We start from the raw sequence: 18,967 nt of genomic DNA on the forward strand, positions 1-18,967 counted from the left end.
TGGTGAGAGATACAAGATAAGACAGATTTTTTTGTAAAAGCTCCTTTTTTATAATAGCTTCATGTTAGTAATTTTATAGGAAATGAAAAAAATAGTAATTTTATAGGAAAGAATTAACATCTCTAATAAAATCACTTACATCTCTTACAGGAGTTTTCATATACAAATCCAGATAGTAACCATTTCTCTTCCATATCCTACTAACAGGACAGGGGATAAATAGGCAAACCAAGCAAATGCAGATTTCAGAGAGATCTAGGGAATGAAAGCAACTGGTAGAGAAAATGATATATTGCTCCTCCTGCGCCCTATTCTAAAAATCTGCACACAAAAGACCCCCTATAAAATACTCCATAGGTTTTAAGTCTCCAGTGATGATCAAAGTTGCATTTTCTAGAAGTTACATACTCGATCAGAAAGACTCCTTGTCCCCAGCTGTGTGTGTGCAGCAAACTTCAGAGACCCACATATTTTCCATGTTATCTGGAGTGACCAGAACAAGGCACTGCTGTGATAACAATATTCCTTAGTGTTTGCTTAGTTTGTGAGGAAGTCCGTCTTGAGCGGGATGAAACACTGATGTTACTATTGTTACTATTGCTATGAATTATCTATTGCACAAAACTCAGAAATAGACTTTCCTTGAAACCCTAAGAACACATTAAACTAAAGCACAGGAGGAACTGATGGAGGATTAGCTATTCCAACAGATCGGATTGCTAGAAGAGGTAAAACTTGAAAGATTTTTTTTCGTGACTAAGCAGAAGAAAAAACTCATTAGTTGGTAAGCCTAATCCTTAGGAAAATTCTCTGAATATTAAAGAAATAATTCTGAGTGATACAAAGTTATTTTTTCCCAGCAGACAAATCATTACACTGACAGTGAATGAGATAACTTTTTAAATTTAAAATAGCTATGCTATTAAAAACATAACAAAAGGAAAATTTAGCACATAATTGCACAATAAAAGTAAAATATAATTTTCTGCTTCCTTACATAGCAACTGGCAATAGTGCAGCATGATAATATTTTAAAGCAATTAACTGGGGATAAATACCCACACACTGCCACAGCACTGCCAGAGCCATTACCTGAGAGAGAAGCAATATAGAAAAAAGGATCTTCAGGTCAGTTCCATACCCTGGGAGAGAATGCAGTCGGGCTCATCTGACACAGTTTTTAATGTGGATCTTTCCACATTAACTAACAATTTCTTTTGCAGCTATTCAACTTCAACCAGACTCATCTATCCAGTGGCCCTGTCTTCCCTTCTTCTGACCTTATTAATGCTGATATTCCTGTTTATTCTCCACCTGCTCCCTCTCTTCATTCTCAGCTGCTAAGTCTCCCTCCACCCGAGCAGCACCTGGTGTCTACAGTGTGTGCAAGTTCTACAGCTCTGGGTTGGGGCAGGTAGGGTTGCTCTGTGCAGGTGTTCTCCCACTAAGGATCCTGATCCTGCACATCAGAGCTTTCAGGGGAACTTAAACCCCTACTAAGACAGGACTTGTGGACAATTTGCCATCACCTTTCCTGAAGCTTGCTCAGTGTTTGAAATGGGATGGTAATTATCCACATCAGGAACTGTTATAAGAAAATTATTCAAGATGATGAGTAAGCACAATGAGCACACTGAGCCAGCAGTGTGCCCAGATGGCCAAGGCCAATGGATCCTGGCCTGGATCAGGAACAGTGTGGCAGCAGGAGCAGGGAAGTGATTCTTCCCCTGTACTCAGCTCTAGTGAGGCCACACCTCGAGTGCTGTGTCCAGTTCTGGGCCCCTCAGTTCAGGAAGGACATGGAAGGGCTGGAGCAGGTCCAGAGAAGAGCAACGAGGCTGGGGAAGGGACTGGAGCACAAGAGCTGTGAGGACAGGCTGAGGGAGCTGGGGTTGTTCAGCCTGGAGAAGAGGAGGCTCGGGGGAGACCTCCTCACTCTCTTCAACTCCCTGACAGAAGGGGGGAGCCAGGTGAGGGTTGGTCTCTTCTCCCAGGCAACTCTCAGTAAGACAAGAGGGCTCGGTCTTAAGCTGGGCCAGGGGAGGTTTAGGTTGGATATTAGGAAGAAATTCTTTCCAGAGAGGGTAATCAGACATTGGAATGGGCTGCCCAGGGAGGTGGTGGAGTCACCATTCCTGGAAGTTTTTAAGATGAGACTGGATGTGGCATCAGTGCCACGGGCTGGGAACCACAGCGGGGTTGGATCAAGGGTTGGACTTGATGATCTCGCAGGTCTTTTCCAACCTGGTTGATTCTATGATGTAATTTTAGCTACACTGTTCCTGATAACATTTTTGAGCAGCTGATACACATTTCTATTGACAGTTTAAAAGTGAAGAAAATATGACTAAACGATGATGAGGACCATGGAGCTAATGACCATCACCAAATACAAACAGAGATGAGGGATTCCTGTCAAATTTGTCAACGTAACCTTCAGCAACTTGGTACAGATTTTTACTCTCGTGTCTGAATTGGGAATACTGTGTCAGAGACAACTCCTACTGCAGAAAGAGTGAAAATCAAACCCCCTACAAATTCATAATTTCTAACTCCAATGTTTCAACGTGGTGCATTTCATTCTATTCTATCTAAACACTGTCACAAACATTTACTCTTTACAGCCTCCCCCCACCACCAAATGCAGTATCGTGACTTCTACAGGACCAGACTGTACAAGTGAGCAGCAGCTTGAGGAAACTCTTCCTTTTCTAACACACTCACACACTGCCCAAACCAAAGCCAGTTTGATCATGCCCTGAAAGTTAACCTGTTTACCAGGCCAAGGAGACATTTAAATTGATGATGATGTTGTTCTCCAATATTTTTTCACCTTTAACATCTTAAACTTTTTACATATTTGTCTGCTAATTTTTAAGAGGGAAAAGAATTTGGTTGGAAAGTATCTCAAGATCCAGAGATGAGTTACAAACTGGAAATCACTACCTGCATTGCCTCTGCTAGTTATCACCACACCCCACTGCAGAACAGTATTAACAGCAAAACATTGCCACCCAACATATATTGACTCAGCCTTGAAAAATAGGGGCAGATGATTTCATGCCAGATGACTTTAGAGTAGCTGAATCCAACTATCATGATGTTCATCAAGAGTGTTTTTTCAGTCCATAATTATGTTTCCAAGTCATGTTTCTCTCCTGAGAACTGCTTTGTCAATGGTGCTAAATCCTTAAGGCAGAAGATTTGGGACAGACTGTACTGCTCACATTCTCCCCAACATCCACCCACAAACCGAGTACATTTCCACATGAAACATCTTTCCGTATCAACTATTAGCAACAGCATTAAAGAGAAAGCTTGTGTTTTTTCCTCACTTTGACCATGGCTTTTCCATTTTAACACAGAAATAGATGCTTCCAAATCACTAAATCCCAGCCCTGTACTGCAGTGCTGGCCAGCTGGGGAGAAGACAGGCTCCTACAGCTCTAGTATTTTGCAGTCACTGTGGGTCTCAGTTTTCTCACATTCCTGCACGTGTTTTACCTAGCCATCTGCTGAGAAAAAAGGGATTAACATTTTATCCTTCAGTGGGGAGGAAAAGAATGTGAAAAGGCACCTCAATGAAACACAATGAGCTGTTTTATTAAGGGCTAGATGTTAACCTTGCTGACACCTCCACGTACTCTGAGGTAAAGGATCAAAGCAGTGTGAGAAAAGAATGAGGCAATGAAGCTGCTTCATGAACTTGAGAAAATTTTGCTTTTTACAGGAACAAGGACTTTCTCAATAATGCAACTAAACCAATAAATGTTGATTTGCATTACAAAAGCTCCAAGCACTTATACATCAACCACTGAAGGATAAAGTCCTGCTTCAGAGCAGACACATTTCTCTGCTCTGTGTCTTATTGCCCCAGACAGAGAGGGACAGCAGGAAGTTTGGAAAATACTCTGTCAATATATCTTTTCCTAATTGCAATCTCCAGTCAAGATCAGCTTCCATTACGATGCTGCTGCGAAACCACCAGCTGACAGAATACAGTAGGACAGGCTTCTATCTAACAGATTAATTTTAAGAGCAGATGGGATCATTACAATAATTCAATCTTGTCTACTATATAACACAGACCACACACTACTTATGCTAATATATCTTTGGGTTTATTTGCTTGTTTTAAGGGGGGAGAGGCTGAGGCAGATGTTTGGCTTATAAAAATACGTATTTTGTAACTCCTTGTTTTTCCCCCCATACCTTTTGACTGGTTTTTGTATGAGCATTTGCTGTGTCTTTCCTTACCTTAAAGTGCAAATGATTTAGGCTTATGATGCATATGAGGACATCAACTTACAGTGTAAAAGAAGGAAGTATATTCTGGCAGCACACAGTATTTCAAGACAAAATTTTGGACAGGCATTTTACATAAGAGCAAACATCCCTTGTTAGCAAATCAAACCCTCAAAGTCTGGGCCATTACCTCCAGTCATGTTGACATTTATCTCTTAAGTAATAGGAAAAAAATATCATAACAACATGGTATGTGCTCACTGTGTAAGGCTGCAGTTACACAGCATAACACCATTTAGATACAGCCCAAAGGCACAATTTAGTATAGATTAAAAAAAGAAAAAAGGTGTGAAATGCTAATCAGTCCAAGCTAATAACAACTCAAATTATTACTACACTGTTACTGTGCCTTTCCTACACTCCTGTCATTGCAGTGCTTCACACTCCCACAAATTTACTCTCTTGAATGATTTTAATTCCATTATTCCCTTTTTTCTTTCTCTTCCTCCTTAAAAAAACAAGCATTTTATTTTTGAAATAAAATTATTTTAAATTATAATCAGAGGAAGAAATTATACTAATTCCATGTGGATGTTTCTCTTATACTGACAGCAAAGAGAAAGAATAAAGATCTGAAGAAAACAAAATAAATTTAACTTAACAGTGAATTATTAATGAAGGCCTGCAAAAGGAAATGAAAGGAATGGTTTGAGAGAAGCAAACAAAAAAAAAAGAATGTTGGAAGGTGAAAAGCTTAGATAACTATTTGATTAGGCCCTGGAGAAACAGAATTTTTTATAAAAAAAAGGAAATATGATAAAACTCAGTGGATAGAATATTGTGCTCTGTTCCAGGCATTATGGAAATGAGAGCCCTCCAGGAAAAGTGTGGGAATGTGCACAGATGAGAACTACTCACAGCTTTCAAGGTCAATCACTGTGCAGGATCTTTCCCCCCATTTCATTGAGCCCTACAAGAAATGGGTTACCCGTACATAGATTTATAGACACTTCCTAAACCTGATCATCATCCATGATCCCCAGAAATTTCCCATGCTTTAAGAGTCTTAAGGGTCCAGCTGGGAACTACTGAAACAGAAGGAGTATGTGGTTCTGCATTTGCAGGTACATTTATTTCTCTGCTTAACCCTTTCCCCCACCTCCAACTTACATAAATTCCCTCAAAGCTGCCTTGACAATACGACATTGTCAAACAAAATATACTGACAAAAAACACACAAACACTAAAAATGCAACAGGACTCTAAGTTTTAAGTATTTGCCACACTTCTGGGTGGGGTAAGTTTGGATTCTTACTATTAACAATCGTTTTTCCTGACAGAACTTACAGGTAAAATAAGGTGCAATCTTAAAAACTTCTGCAGTACTGAAAAAGTTACAGTAGTGTGGATCCACAAAATGCACAGAGGATCAGACTAAGTATTCCCCATGGCTTCCACCCTTCTTTGGGTAAATTGTGGGGTTTTTTGCTAGCATTTGGCTTAAGTAAACTTTCTCTCATGTTTCCTGGGACACTATAAGGTCACGTGGGAAGCATGTTCTGCTGTACTCCCCATCCTTCACGGGTCCTTAAGTAACATTTCCAGAGTACATTTTCATGAACTTTAAACTTTTCCAGCTTTAGGTTGCATGTCCATAATACAGGCTCTTCAGGTGCACTGTACATTTAATATTTTTCAGAATCAAGCTCTTAACAAGAGGTGCTGGGAGCACCATACAGAGAAGCACTACAGCAGCACAGAGCAGAAGAGAAGGTAGTTCTAAAACTGAGTAACAGCCACCTATCCATACGTAATTTCTTAATTTGATTTAATTTCCTAATGTGATGGCTTCTAGGAAATCTTGTTATTCATTACCTGAAGCAAAAGAATGCAATATACTGCAAATCTGCTAAGGAATATTGGTTTCCAAAAGAAAAAGAAAAAAAAAAAAGATCATTTCATGAAGACATTGCAAAAATAGTTACCTAGATACTGGAATTAGGCATATGGGGATAACGGATGTTAAAAATTAAAAAAAGAGAGATAAAGCAGGAAGGAGAAAATATAATGCACACTGTGGTGTTCACTGAAGAGACATGATCTTGTAAGCCTTGTAAGTGAAAAGCTGATTACAAGGCAGATGGCACAAGAGCAGCAATTCGGGACCAACCCAACTTTTGAGTACTGCACAGTGCAAACCAACGTACCCACAGTGTCTTTTTTAGTGCCCACTTTACAAAACCACAACATCAATAACATAAAATCTGAAGCCTTTGGTTACCATTGTAACCCTGAGTTGCCAATCTCCACTGGATCCACATCTAAAAATATGCATAGTTACCTATTGCTGCTACTGCCACAACTGCTCAAGTTGAAAACAGTCATTAGTTAAACCAGTCACTTAGTTAAAAATATTAATGAGTTAAACCACCAGTTCTTAGTCACCTTTTCCTTGTGCCACACCACACAGTGCCCTACTGAGCACCTGGGCCATGTTTTCCTTTGTGCTCCATCTGCTTCCAATGAACAGCAGCCCTGTGTGCATGTGTGTGTATCTTGCTCTCCCTCTCCACATTCAAATCCAGCAGAGTTTTCCCTTTTCTAATTCTGTCCCTGCACACCCAGGTTACTTCTTATTTCCCCCAGGTAGCTCAACTGCTGCATCTGCTTGACTGTCCACACACCAGAAGGGACCATCCTGAGTGTCCAGAATGTCATACTGAGATAAAATGACAGCAAGAAAAGGCACCATGGGCAAAGGAGCAAGCAAACACACAAAAACCCCCAGGGAGTGGTGACTTGGACTGAACAGACCAGCTGAAAGATGGTGAGATCTTCTCCTAACACCATGTATTAATGAGAGGGGACCATCAGTAAACATATGCCTTGTACAGACACCACAGGGAACATTTGGTCCCTCAACAAAAAGGCTCAATATATTCTGTATGAAAAACACCCACGTGGACTTTCTCTGTCAACCCCATCAACACCACCCTGGGCACTCAGCACATCTTCCAAAACCTCCAGTCACAAGGTCTTTATTAAAATGGGCATGGGAAAGGCACAGCAAGTAGGAGTAGCAGGTGGGGGAGTCACAAGCAGAAATATGCACAACATTGTTTTTCCATGCATAATTCCTGATTAGGCCCCAGACTTTCAAATTCAATCACATCGGAATTTTCTTTTTGTTCTATTCACTCTCCATAATTGAGGATATTTGTAGACGACAAGAAACTTTTAAATCCCAGTGGTGTAAAGCAGGGTAACTGGTTTAAGATGCAGACAGATAAAAAAAGTTTACATGTTTAAACAAAAACTTTATAAAGAAAAATAAGACTAAAATTTATCTTTTTCCATACTCAAAAGGCTGAGAGAATTGGGACTGTTCAGCCTGGAGAAGAGAATACTTCAGGGTGACCTAATTGCAGCCTTCCAGTACCTGAAGGGAGCCTACAAGAAAGATGAAGAGAGACTATTTACAAGGGCCTGGAGTGACAGGACAAGGGGGAATGGTTTAAAAATGAGAGAGTAGGTTTAGACTGGATATTAGAAAGAAATTCTAACAGTGGGGAGGCCCTGGCACAGGTTGCCCAGAGAAGCTGTGGCTGTCCCATCCCTGGAAGTGTCCAAGGCCAGGTTGGATGAGGCTTGGAGCAACCCGGGCTAGTGGGAGGTGTCCCTGCCCATGGCAGGGGGGTGGAACGAGAGGAGCTTAAAGGCCCCTTCCAATCCAGGCCATTCTGTGATTCCATGATACTTAGGAGACTTTTCAAGCCTATTTTCAGAGAAAACCTGCTACTGTGTTTTTGAATGTGTGATTTTTTAAGCTCTGCATAATTCCATGCATTTCCTGGGAAAACAGAGCTGTTGTTTGCATAGGAAGCTAAATCTCACTGCTTTACTGAATTTAGTTTATTTCCACCCATCAAAACCATGATGAAAAAATGACAAAAAATTTAAATATATATCTGATTTGTTGCATCCATCCAGCATAAATAACTGCCCTGGATCACTTTTTCTATCAGTTTCCAGTTCTTTTAGAGCAGTTTCATCCACCCTCTATGTCCCTCTGTACCACATCAAGCTTAATGCTTCTCTTCAGTTGAGGCAGGGGATGCTTTCCCATATAACAGAACAAAATTAGTTGGCTCTGATGTGATTTGTGCTTGACAAATCTATGTTGACTTTTACTTATCGTCTTGTGGCTTCTCAGTGCTAACAAGTAGTTTATTTGTTCCACAACTTTTCGCATTTGCCATCGGATTGCAGCTGACCTTCTTAGGGAGATTGAGGCAAAACAGCCATTAAATACTCCAGTTATCTTGGAAACATCTGCTCATGGCTTAAAGTCCCTTTTAATCTCTTCAGTTATTTCTTGATTTTGTAATTTATTTTTTTTTTGCTGCTAAAGCATTACAGAACTATTCTTTTTTTTTTGGTCCTCGATGTCTTTTGCTAATTGTATTTTTTTCCCTACAAGTTTGTCTCTTCCCATCCCTGTTCATGCAATTTCCTCATGAAATTGTTTCTCCTTTTTTATACTGCCTTCCAGGCTCTATTTCACCACAGAATAGGTGATACAGACCTCCTGTTGTTGCCATATATTGAATATTTCCTTCATACCAAAACAATTTGCTTCTGTGCTCTTCAACAGTATTCTTAAGAAACCAACAACTCCCAAATTTCTTTTCTCCATATCAGTTTACCTATCTTTGTTTGATGTTTATTGACACCCTCCATATGGAGTTTCACCATCTTTACAGCAACATTTTCATTCCTTCCTTTTTGACGTTACTATCAACCGGATCATTCCGTGATCGTTCATCCCAAGCCTCACAATGGGGCTCTCCTTCCTCACTGGACCATTAGCACACTACTTTCCTCTAACTTCCACGTAGCAGACAAACTGAGGTATCAAAGTTTGGTAACAAAGATTATGTTGCTAGACTAATGGCTTTTGTATGTAAGAATATGGAACTTTTTCTGTAACCAAAAAAAAAATCCCAAACAGTTTAAAAAAGACAAAAAACTTTAATTCCATTTGACCTGAGCCATTAAGTTCTGTGCACTCAAAAGTGCATATTCAAGTGAATATTTATATTTCTCTCAGACTAAAAATTAAGTAACTTTTTCCTTGTTTTTACCTCTAGGTCTTACCCCTCTAACAGCAGCATTGTTATTCTTGCTGTGCAGAGCTCCCCACTGTCATCCTTTGTCTGCTCCTCCTTTTTTTGACAGCACAAACCATTAAACACAGTAACATATTTGTATTCAGAACCTGAGAACCACCTCAAACTGTATTTCAGCTGCTGTTTCAACCTTCTGATTGCTAACCCACAACTGGTACCTGCTGTTACTTCAGCCCTTGAAAAACACTGCAAATGTCACCAATTCCTCACTTAACTAACTGGGAAATAACTCTTCCCACCAGCAGGTTCAGTGGGGTTTGTAATCTAGCACATGTCCAAAGCAGTAACGCTGAAAGCCACTCAGCCTCCAGCAGGAGCAGTTTGGGTAAGCAATTTATCAACCTCAAAACCATTTCAGAAGTGAATTTGTCCCTTTCATTTAGAATGCAGTGAGCAGAAGCTTTACTTGTTGTTTGCTTTTTTTTTTTTACCTTAATGTACTATATCCTGAGAGGAAAGAAAATCTTTTCAAGTAGATATAAAAACATCATTCTAAATTTGTAGCAATGTGTTTGTCTGTTTTCTGGTTTCTTCTGTAAAACAGAGCTCAGCCTCATTACACATTTCTTCCCCAGCACTCCCTGGGATGTAGGAAAATGTAAAAATTATGCTGTTTTCACTGCAGCAGATCACTGATGCTTAATACGAAGAGCTAAATAATAACATCTGTTTGCACATCAAAGATTTAAATATGCCTGAACCACTCTTTGTGCTTTTTCTCATTATAACTATTACTTTATTTTTTTATCACAGGCAAAACCCCTTCTTAAGGCTTTCCATTCAATGTTTACATACTATGCAAATGCAGCCCAAGATAATTCATCTCCTTTCAAACCAATTTCTGCTGGCAGCAGCTTGTCCACTTGTCCCTTCCTCTTCCTGCAGCTCTCCTCATCTAAATAATTTGTTATTTTACTGCTCTGTGATAGAGACTGATAAATTCAGTGTATTTTTTTGGTTTGGTTGCCAATTTCACCTTTCTCTTCTAACAGCTATTTTCTGGTAATTCTCTTAATAGAGGAATCACGTGCATGAACTCCTGAACTACATCAACTGCAGAGCGTCCAAAGCAGAGCTACGAGGATGATGACGAGTCTGGAGAGGAACCATAGCAGGAGGGGATGAGGGCACTTGGGCTGTTCAGCCTGGAGAAGAGACTTCTCAGGCCTTCAACATCCTCATGAGGGGAAGCAGAGGGACAGCACTGATCTCTGCTCTCTGTCACCAGTGACAGGACCTGAGGGAATGGCCTGGAGTTGTGTCAGGGGAGGCTGAGGTTGGATCTCAGGGAAAGGTTCTTCCCCCAGAGGGTGATGGGGCACTGAACAGGATCCCCAGGGCAGTGGGCACGGCCCCAAAGCTGACAGAGCTCAAGGAGTGTTTGGACAATGCTCTCAGGGACAGGGTGGGATTGTTGGAGTGTCTGTGCAGGGCCAGGAGTTGGACTCGATGATCCTTGAGGGTCCCTTCCAACTCAGGCTATTCTATGATCAAAACAAGTGTTTTTCACTTGAAGGGTAAAATAAGCATCATGTTCTGTCAGGTTGGGCATTCTTGCAATATTCTATGGGAACAATCTACAAGTTGCTTAAATAAACAGTGGCAGACATATTTATAAGATGTAATCGAGTCATCAGAGCTTCCCAATATAAACCAATTTTACAGTGGGCTGTACTCTGAAGAGCTGCAAAACTCTTATCACTCTGCTCTAAACTTTCTTGGATGAGCATTATTCACATATTAATGTTCTTCTGAAGAGAGGAAAGAACATTTTGTGGCCCTGCCCTTACTTTGGAACAACCCTAAATCTAATTTGCTGCAAACTGGGAGAGTTTTGACTACGGCAGCAAATATGGTTTGTGCTGACTGTGAGGACATGCCTTAACCAAAACTCAGAACACCCCACAGACATGCTGTACTTCAGACCAAGTCACATCTACTAAATTTCCAAGACACAACATAAATGCTGCAATTCTCTTCTATGTATTCTGCTGTTTTCAAAACACACAGTTGTAAAGGAGACATCCAGCACATCTCATATTTGTGAACATTGGTACCAATTAGCTCAATGTACTGCGAGCACAGACACGGGGATGAATGTGAATAGTTTATACTGATGGCAGCAGTGCGATGACAACAAGCTTTTTTGTGACAGGCCTGTAAGGCAAGGAGTGGAGGAGAGTTGAAGAGCCTCAATTCATCACCCAGGCACACAGCAGTGCTTTCAAACCCGTCCTACAGCCTGGCCCTGCCTGTATTAGTGATTCTTAAGCAACAGCCCTAAGAAGGCAGCTACGAGACACCAAGACCCTCAGTAACGTGTGGAGGCAAAGTCACAAACCCAAACAAAATCCAACCATTCTGTGCCTTTAATGCTTCCCTAAATTTCACATGCAAAGACCACTGTTACTGATATTCCCACGTGTGCATTGCAGGGCCGGCAACTTATGATTTGCCAGCTCTGTCCTTTCAGCTGTGTCACAGGAACAGAGCACAGGTTTTTTCTCTAATGTGTATCTTTTGTACATAACTGTTTCCCTAGGAATCTTTTTAGTTATTTGACACACTCCTACCTGATCTGTTTGCCTTCTCGGACATCGTACAAAGAGAAAAAGACATCTGTGTCTTCTCCAATGGTGTTGTAGGTGAAGCTCTTCAGGCTGAGGAAGAAGTGGTGAGGCACTGGCATGCGACAGGCTTCCCCGTGGCGCTGACGGATGGTGTCCACCTAACCAAAACCAGGCAAAATCACCTGTGGTTCTCCATAAACAAAGGACACGTGACCAACTTGATCATTTTAACTGAGATTCTGCTCTCCTTTCTCCATCAAAGTTTAATCTCAAATATATTCTGCCTCAGATACGTGCTAGAGTAAGTTTTCTTCCTCTGTTTTTTCCACTTATAATTTCAACAGTTTGAGAAACCACGATAACCAAGTAGATACGAAATGAATGGTTTATGCATTTGAAATTTGATTTTATCAAGTAAACCAAGTCAATCATATTTCTCAGATTTTGGCTTTATTCTGGTAGTGAAAATGAACTATAATAATAAGATGTGCTAGGGTGGTTCCTGATGATTTCCAATTAAAGTAGATTGACTTTAGTGGAATTTCCATTAAAGCAGATGGACTTCAAAGCATTTTTAAGAATAACATTTATTCCATTATTTCTTTTTAGCAGTTACAATTCATTTACAGAGGTCATTTATGTGGCCAGAGGATGAGGGCAGTAGCCATCCCCTTGTGCTGGGCACTGGTGAGACCACACCTCAAATCCTGGGCTCAGTTTTGGGCCCCTCACTGCAAAAGAGACACTGAGGGGCTGGAGTGTGTCCAGGGAAGGGCAGTGGAGCTGGGGAAGGGTCTGGAGCACAAGTCTGATGAGGAGCAGCTGAGGGAGCTGGAGGGGCTCAGCCTGGAGAAAAGGAGGCTCAGGGGGGACTTTCTCGCTCTCTGCAACTCCCTGACAGGAGGGGGGAGTCAGGCAGGCAGGCTCTGCTCCCAAGGAACAAGGGGGGATAATTAGAAGCAAATTTATGCTTTTAGTTTTATACCCCTTTGCATCTATTTATGCTGATCTTGATAAACAAGTTGCATGAATACCCTAAGCTCATGAGGCTCTCTAGACAGGTACACACCAACAAAGAAAATCTTAAAATTTCCAGCCTTCCAACTCAAGATTTGTACTGGTTTAAAAGGAATTTTGTTCTGGATTTTCAATTAAAACCAAGTAAATCCTCATTCTTTTAAGGACAGGCACCTATGGAAGCACAGACTTCTGTACAGATCAAAGGCAGATCCCACGACCAGGAATGGATTACATTACTACAGAAAGGGTATGTGAGGCAGAAGCCACTAAGCCAAGTGTCAGCAGGTAGAAGAGTCACGTAGGCAGAGTGAGGCTTTTGATCTCTCTACAGAAGATGATCTCTTAAGAACAGTCAGAGCTAAAGAAAAAAGAACTTAATGGAATTTGAAGAAGGACCTTAGTGACTTAAATATTTGAGGATCTTCTGAGGAAGCGTTCTAGGGGTAGGGACTTACTCAATCATCTCCATCACACCTTTACATACACTTAAAAACAATAAAAAATTTCAATGTGAGTGGTATTTACCTGTGACGTGCTCTGCTGGACACTGTGCCTACTTGACAAATGCTGTGGAGACACAAAATAGTAAAATTTAAACCTTTTTGAAAGTAATATTTATATTTGTGTAGCATTAAAACAGTAATTGTAAAATACGCCTTTTAAAACTATTACCAACTTTACACGGTCTTTTTTCACAGTATATCATCACTCACAAGACCACTAGTTTTCCTAAAGGCTTTTCTCAGTTAAGCCATTTCTTAGCCTAACTACTTCAATTTACAGGGGTGTTTACCTTAACCTTTAAAGGAAATGGCAGTCACAAGCTAGAAAGAATTTCCAGAGTAATACCATTTCTCAAGAGTTCGTCACCCTGTACTGTATAATCCATGCGTTCTCTTGTTAAACAGGGAGATACCTCACCACTAATCCTCATCTACCAGTATATCTACGAAAAGGTGCATTTGTTAAAAAAAAAATCAGACATCTAGAACGAAAGATGGATTTTAGACTTTGTTTTAACCTTTTGCTCTAATGAGAAGATGAAATCCTGATAAATGGCTGAAGACTCCTCTACAGTTTCAGCTGCCCAACACCTGGAAAGAAGCATCAGCATAACGAGCTACATGTCCAAAGGGGAACTCAGAGGATGATCCTGTATTTAAAGCCTTTCATGCTAGAAGGAGATGTTATAATCAGAAAATGGACTGCAGGACTCACTGAACCCATTTAATCTCCAAAGGGAGATTTAAATACTAATCTAAAATGAAAAGGTTTCAGAGAGCTTTAAAAAATCATTAATGATTCTGCCATGCCCGTTCCCTGCTCATCATCTCAACATCAGCATGTTAAACTGAAATATTACCACTGACACTACCACATCTTCTTAAACATTCTCTTCATTTGGCCCATCTCTCTCCCCTTCTATTACAAACCCAACACGTTATTCTGACCAAACATTTACACTCTGTAGCATAAGGAGCAGATTGGCTGCCAAGAAGGGCCCTGTATCCATCACCAGTGAGGCCACACCTTGAATCCTGGGCTCAGTTTTGGTCCCCTCACTACTACATTGGATATGAGGGGAAATTTCTGCACTGAAAGCATTGCCAAGCACTGGAACAGGCTGCCCAGGGCAGTGGTGGAGTCCCCATCCCTGGAGGGATGCAAAACACGTGTAGACATGGGGACATGGTTTAGTGGTGGCCTTGACAGTGCTGGATTAATGGCTGAGCTCAATGATCTTAAAGGTCTCTTCCAAACTGAACAACTCTGATTCTAAATGGCTTATTTTGACATCTGTTTACATTCACAGTTATAAAAATGTACTCTTTCACACCGTCAGTAAAAGAGATAATGATCTCCAGCTCCATTGTTTGTCTAACTACTGCATCATCATCTGAATGTCAAGAAACCCTCTAAGTTTAGGTGGCTGAGTTGTGTATTGAATCTTCTGGCACCTGCAACCACTCAGAATCAGCTGGCATAGAAAAGACCAGTTATTTAAGCTGCTCAAGGTGTCCTGTCCTGGCTTCTTTTGACTAAAATTCATCTTTAAATCCAAGTAAAAAAGTAGGTGAGAAACTCAAGCAACATAAATATGAGATGTGGTCCGAAGAGCTCCAATTTCCTCAGTGAACACAGCTGCTCACAGAGTGCACACTGAGGTAAATCTGTAACAGTAAGTGGCCAAAAAAACAATCAGGTTTTATATTTTTCCACAATCAAAATATTAGATTTCACTAACTGCTTTTATGTTTCAGGACCATGCTGTTACAATACAATCACTGACTGAGTTACTTTTACATACCCTTGCTAAGCAAAGTGCCCAAAGTGTACATGCTCTCCTGGAAGCCATTTTTGGGTACTTGGATGGGAGGGTGATGGAAAGTAGCCACTGTGGATTTACCAAGGGTAAATCATACTGGATCAAGTGATTCCTCTGGTGTAAAATGACCTGATCAGTAGATGAGGGAAGACTAGTGGCTGTTGTCTATCCTCTGCTCAGCAAGGCCCTCACCACAGCATTCCTGTATCCATGTTACAAAGGTACACCTGGATGGGTAGACTGACTATACTGGTCCAAAAAGCCCAATAAACAGTTGGATTGTCAGGCTCCAAAGGCAGTGGCTGATGGTGTGTATTCTTTAGAGGTCTGCCCTGAGACCTCTGCAGTCTCATCAATTCCCAGATGGCCTTAAATTGGAGGCAGCAGACTGGCAGGGTCCCACTAAAGCAAGGCAAACATAAGTCAAGAGAGAACTCTGGCAGCAAGGACCTTCAACAATTTACTGCTTCTATTAACAGGAATGGAGCCACTGTCACTGAGGGTAACATTTATCCCCTTTTACTCAGCATTGAGTCAACTCCAGCTGAAATATGGCACCGAGCTCAGCCAAGGACAGGGGAGCAGGGGGAGTTGGAGTGCAGGGTGTATGAGGAGGATGGAGGGAATGCATCATTCCGAGTCTGGAGAAGGGAAGGTTTGTAGGTGACCTGAGGGTAGCCCTCCTATAACCGTGAAGTTACCATCAAGTTGAGACAGGCTCTTTACAGAGCTTCACAGCAGCCAAAATACTGTGGTCATCAACTACAACATGGGATATCCCAACTTTCCAACATGGAAAAAAAATAACCCCATCCAGGCAGCCAAGCATTAGAGCAAGGACTTAATCTCTTTCCTTGAAGAATTTCAAGATCCAACAGGACAAAGCTCTGAGCAGCCTGGTCTGAATTCAATATTGACTTTGCACTGAGAGCAGGAAGCTTGACTAGATCTCCCCCGAGGCCCCTTCCAACCTGAACAGTCTGACAAGGTGATATAAAAATAGGACTGTTAAGAAATTATCCATCTTCCTTCTAGAAAAAAAAATAAATCAGTTTTATTTTTCCCAAAAGAGAGTTGCCTGGTAAAGTTGTGCAAACTTGAACAGATAAGATGTTCAGTATATCTTTCCTTATCGAAGTGCTTTCTGATGCTTAAACTGATTCCTCGCTATTGTAACTTCAGCCCACTGATTTTTGTCTTGTCCATCATTAGGATGAAAAGATTAATTAATTCAGCTTATGACTCCATTATAATACTCAAATCTCCTCTACAAAACCACTTAAGCTTGTAGTGTCCCAGCCTGTACTTCAGAGAGAACAATCAACTGCAGAAGTTCAAACCTTGCATTGACAATTCTCACTTGTAGACTACACTTTTTGTATAATTGCTTCAATTTCTCTACATTATTTGGAATTCTGACCCTTTAGTCCCATGAAGAGTCAGACATACTACTTCCAACTTTGTGGAATTTACATATTTAGTAAGCAGGCTCCCTATTTCAGCATCTAGTCCTTAATTAAACATGAAATTCAGCTGATTCATCCCTCCTCCTATTTAATCAAATTATTGACAAACATTCTTCACTTTTTTTTTTTGAGTATGGGTTTTCTAATTAGCTCTGTGTTTATGGTAATTTCATCTAAAACTAATGACTTTAGGAGAATTCCAATTAAAAAAAACCCAAACATTTAAAACCTTTATGAAAATTGAAATATGGCATCAGCTGCTTTTCCTCTATCCACTAGACTTATTTTTGTTCTGGAAGTACATTGTAACTTCTAAAAATTGCCTACTTTGAAGAAGTTCATGCTCACTGTTACTCACCTTCTTGTTGCAAATAATTAATGTTTTTTATCCCCAGAATCTTTTACAGGCACAAAACTAGTAGCTTCTCTTCCTCCAACACTTTTTAAGGTGTAAAGTTTGCTTGCCCTTTCTGCATTCTGGAACCTTATCCACCTTTCCAGTGGTTATCCCCAACATGTCTGATGTGGCTTCTCTAGACATCCCAACTGACATGTATATAATTCTCAATCCCCTGGAACTGATAACTACTTCATAAAGTTACCACCTTAACAGAATTCAGCAGGGCAAGGACAATAAATGCCACAGTATTTTCTTGCACCGTGTGCCAACTGGTTTCCCCCACTATAAAACATTTCTTTAGTTTCCCAATTACAACCACATTATTTATATAAAACTGTTTCTTGATACAATTGACCATATTTGCCTGTTATACCGAATTTGTGCGTTGCCTTTCTATTTTTTTTATTTATTCATCTGTGCTATTCTACTATACTTTTCTACAATTCTGCTCTTCTATTCTTGCTCTTGGTAACCTCGATATCCCTTTCAGTCTAATGACTGAAGGCAACAAAGAATTCTTAATTTATCCAACTTCGCTTCTTAGTGAGAATCTTGTGGTTCTTAATTTACTGAAACAGGTATCAATTCTCCTTACCTCTCTCTTCCCATCAAACTTCTTTCTCAGGATATCTTATCTACCAATATGAGTTTTTAGTGTTGTTCTTCGTCCTCCCTTTCCTGACAATGCTTAGTAAGTGAATCTCATCATTACCAAGTCAGTCTCAAACTGCTTTTTATCTTCATATTCTCATCTGACTTCTTCCTGGGGTTTAGAACCAAATGTACACAAACAACAACCAAAACTGAAACACAATGAGATTTCATGTGCTTTCCTGCACAGTTTGCATCCAGCTGGTTTCCTTTTCTACCAGAGTTCTGAGCAACTGAATTATCATCTTCAAGTTTTATAACTATGCCTTCCTACCAATCACATTTTCCATTTGAATAAAGCATAAGCAGTTATGAGGTGATGGCAGCATTAATTTGAAACTATTTATTTAGGAACTTTATTTATTAGGAACTCTGGTAAACTTATGGTATTTCTTTCATACAGTTGGAAGAAATGGCTGAGCTGTAGCAGTTACACAGCCAACAGCTGTGCCTTTCATGCATCTCCCACAGACACACATCCAAGTCAATAAATTTATAAAACAGCTAAACCTATTTAATCACCAGCTTTGAACATTTCCAATTTTTGGAACAACTTCAGACATTTGTGTCTTGTAACCCCTTTCACTAAAAAGTGCCATCCAAGTGTTTCTGACATTCTGCAGGACTTCGTGTTCCTAAATGACAACTTCAATCCAGCGGCAACTCCAGCACTGAGCTCTGTGGCAGAATTCTGAGAACATATTTTCCCACCATTTCAAAAGTAATACAAATTTTTTAAGTGTTCTGTCATATTGGTAAAAATCACAAACACTGCCATACGAAAAGGGCAATTTGGTTTCCTTCAGGAGCAAAGCAACAACTCCTGACAAATGCTGCTCGCCCTGCAGCCACTGGCATTCTGCTTCATAATGAGTAACCTGGAGAAACAGGATGGACAAGGCCCCAAAGCACAACAGTTCTGACAAGGAGATGAACACAGTATCATACAGTAGTCACAAATATACTTAGCAATGAAACATGAGAGCTAAAAAACATGCTCAAATTTGAAGACTGAAAATTTACCAAGGAGAGTGATGCTAAGTCTAATGGCTCGGTACAAAATGCCTGACACCAAACTGTGACAGAGAGGAAAGGCTGGT

The 18,967-nt window shown here is 40.4% G+C and overlaps 1 protein-coding gene across 1 annotated transcript in view; it reads right to left on the reverse strand.

Annotated features, from left to right (window-relative positions):
• The window catches only part of DOCK3 (dedicator of cytokinesis 3), a 182,691-nt gene that overhangs the window by 103,884 nt on the left and 59,840 nt on the right, over nt 1-18,967 (reverse strand). The window contains exons 9-10 of the mRNA XM_027700784.1: nt 13,550-13,591; nt 12,008-12,162 (exon numbers count right to left, since the gene is read on the reverse strand). Coding sequence (XP_027556585.1) covers nt 12,008-12,162; nt 13,550-13,591 — 197 coding nt within the window. The remainder of the gene's footprint in view (nt 1-12,007; nt 12,163-13,549; nt 13,592-18,967) is intronic.

Source organism: Neopelma chrysocephalum, unplaced genomic scaffold (genome assembly GCF_003984885.1).
Source record: "Neopelma chrysocephalum unplaced genomic scaffold, ASM398488v2 Primary Assembly neopelma1_147, whole genome shotgun sequence".
Lineage (NCBI taxonomy): Eukaryota > Metazoa > Chordata > Aves > Passeriformes > Pipridae > Neopelma > Neopelma chrysocephalum.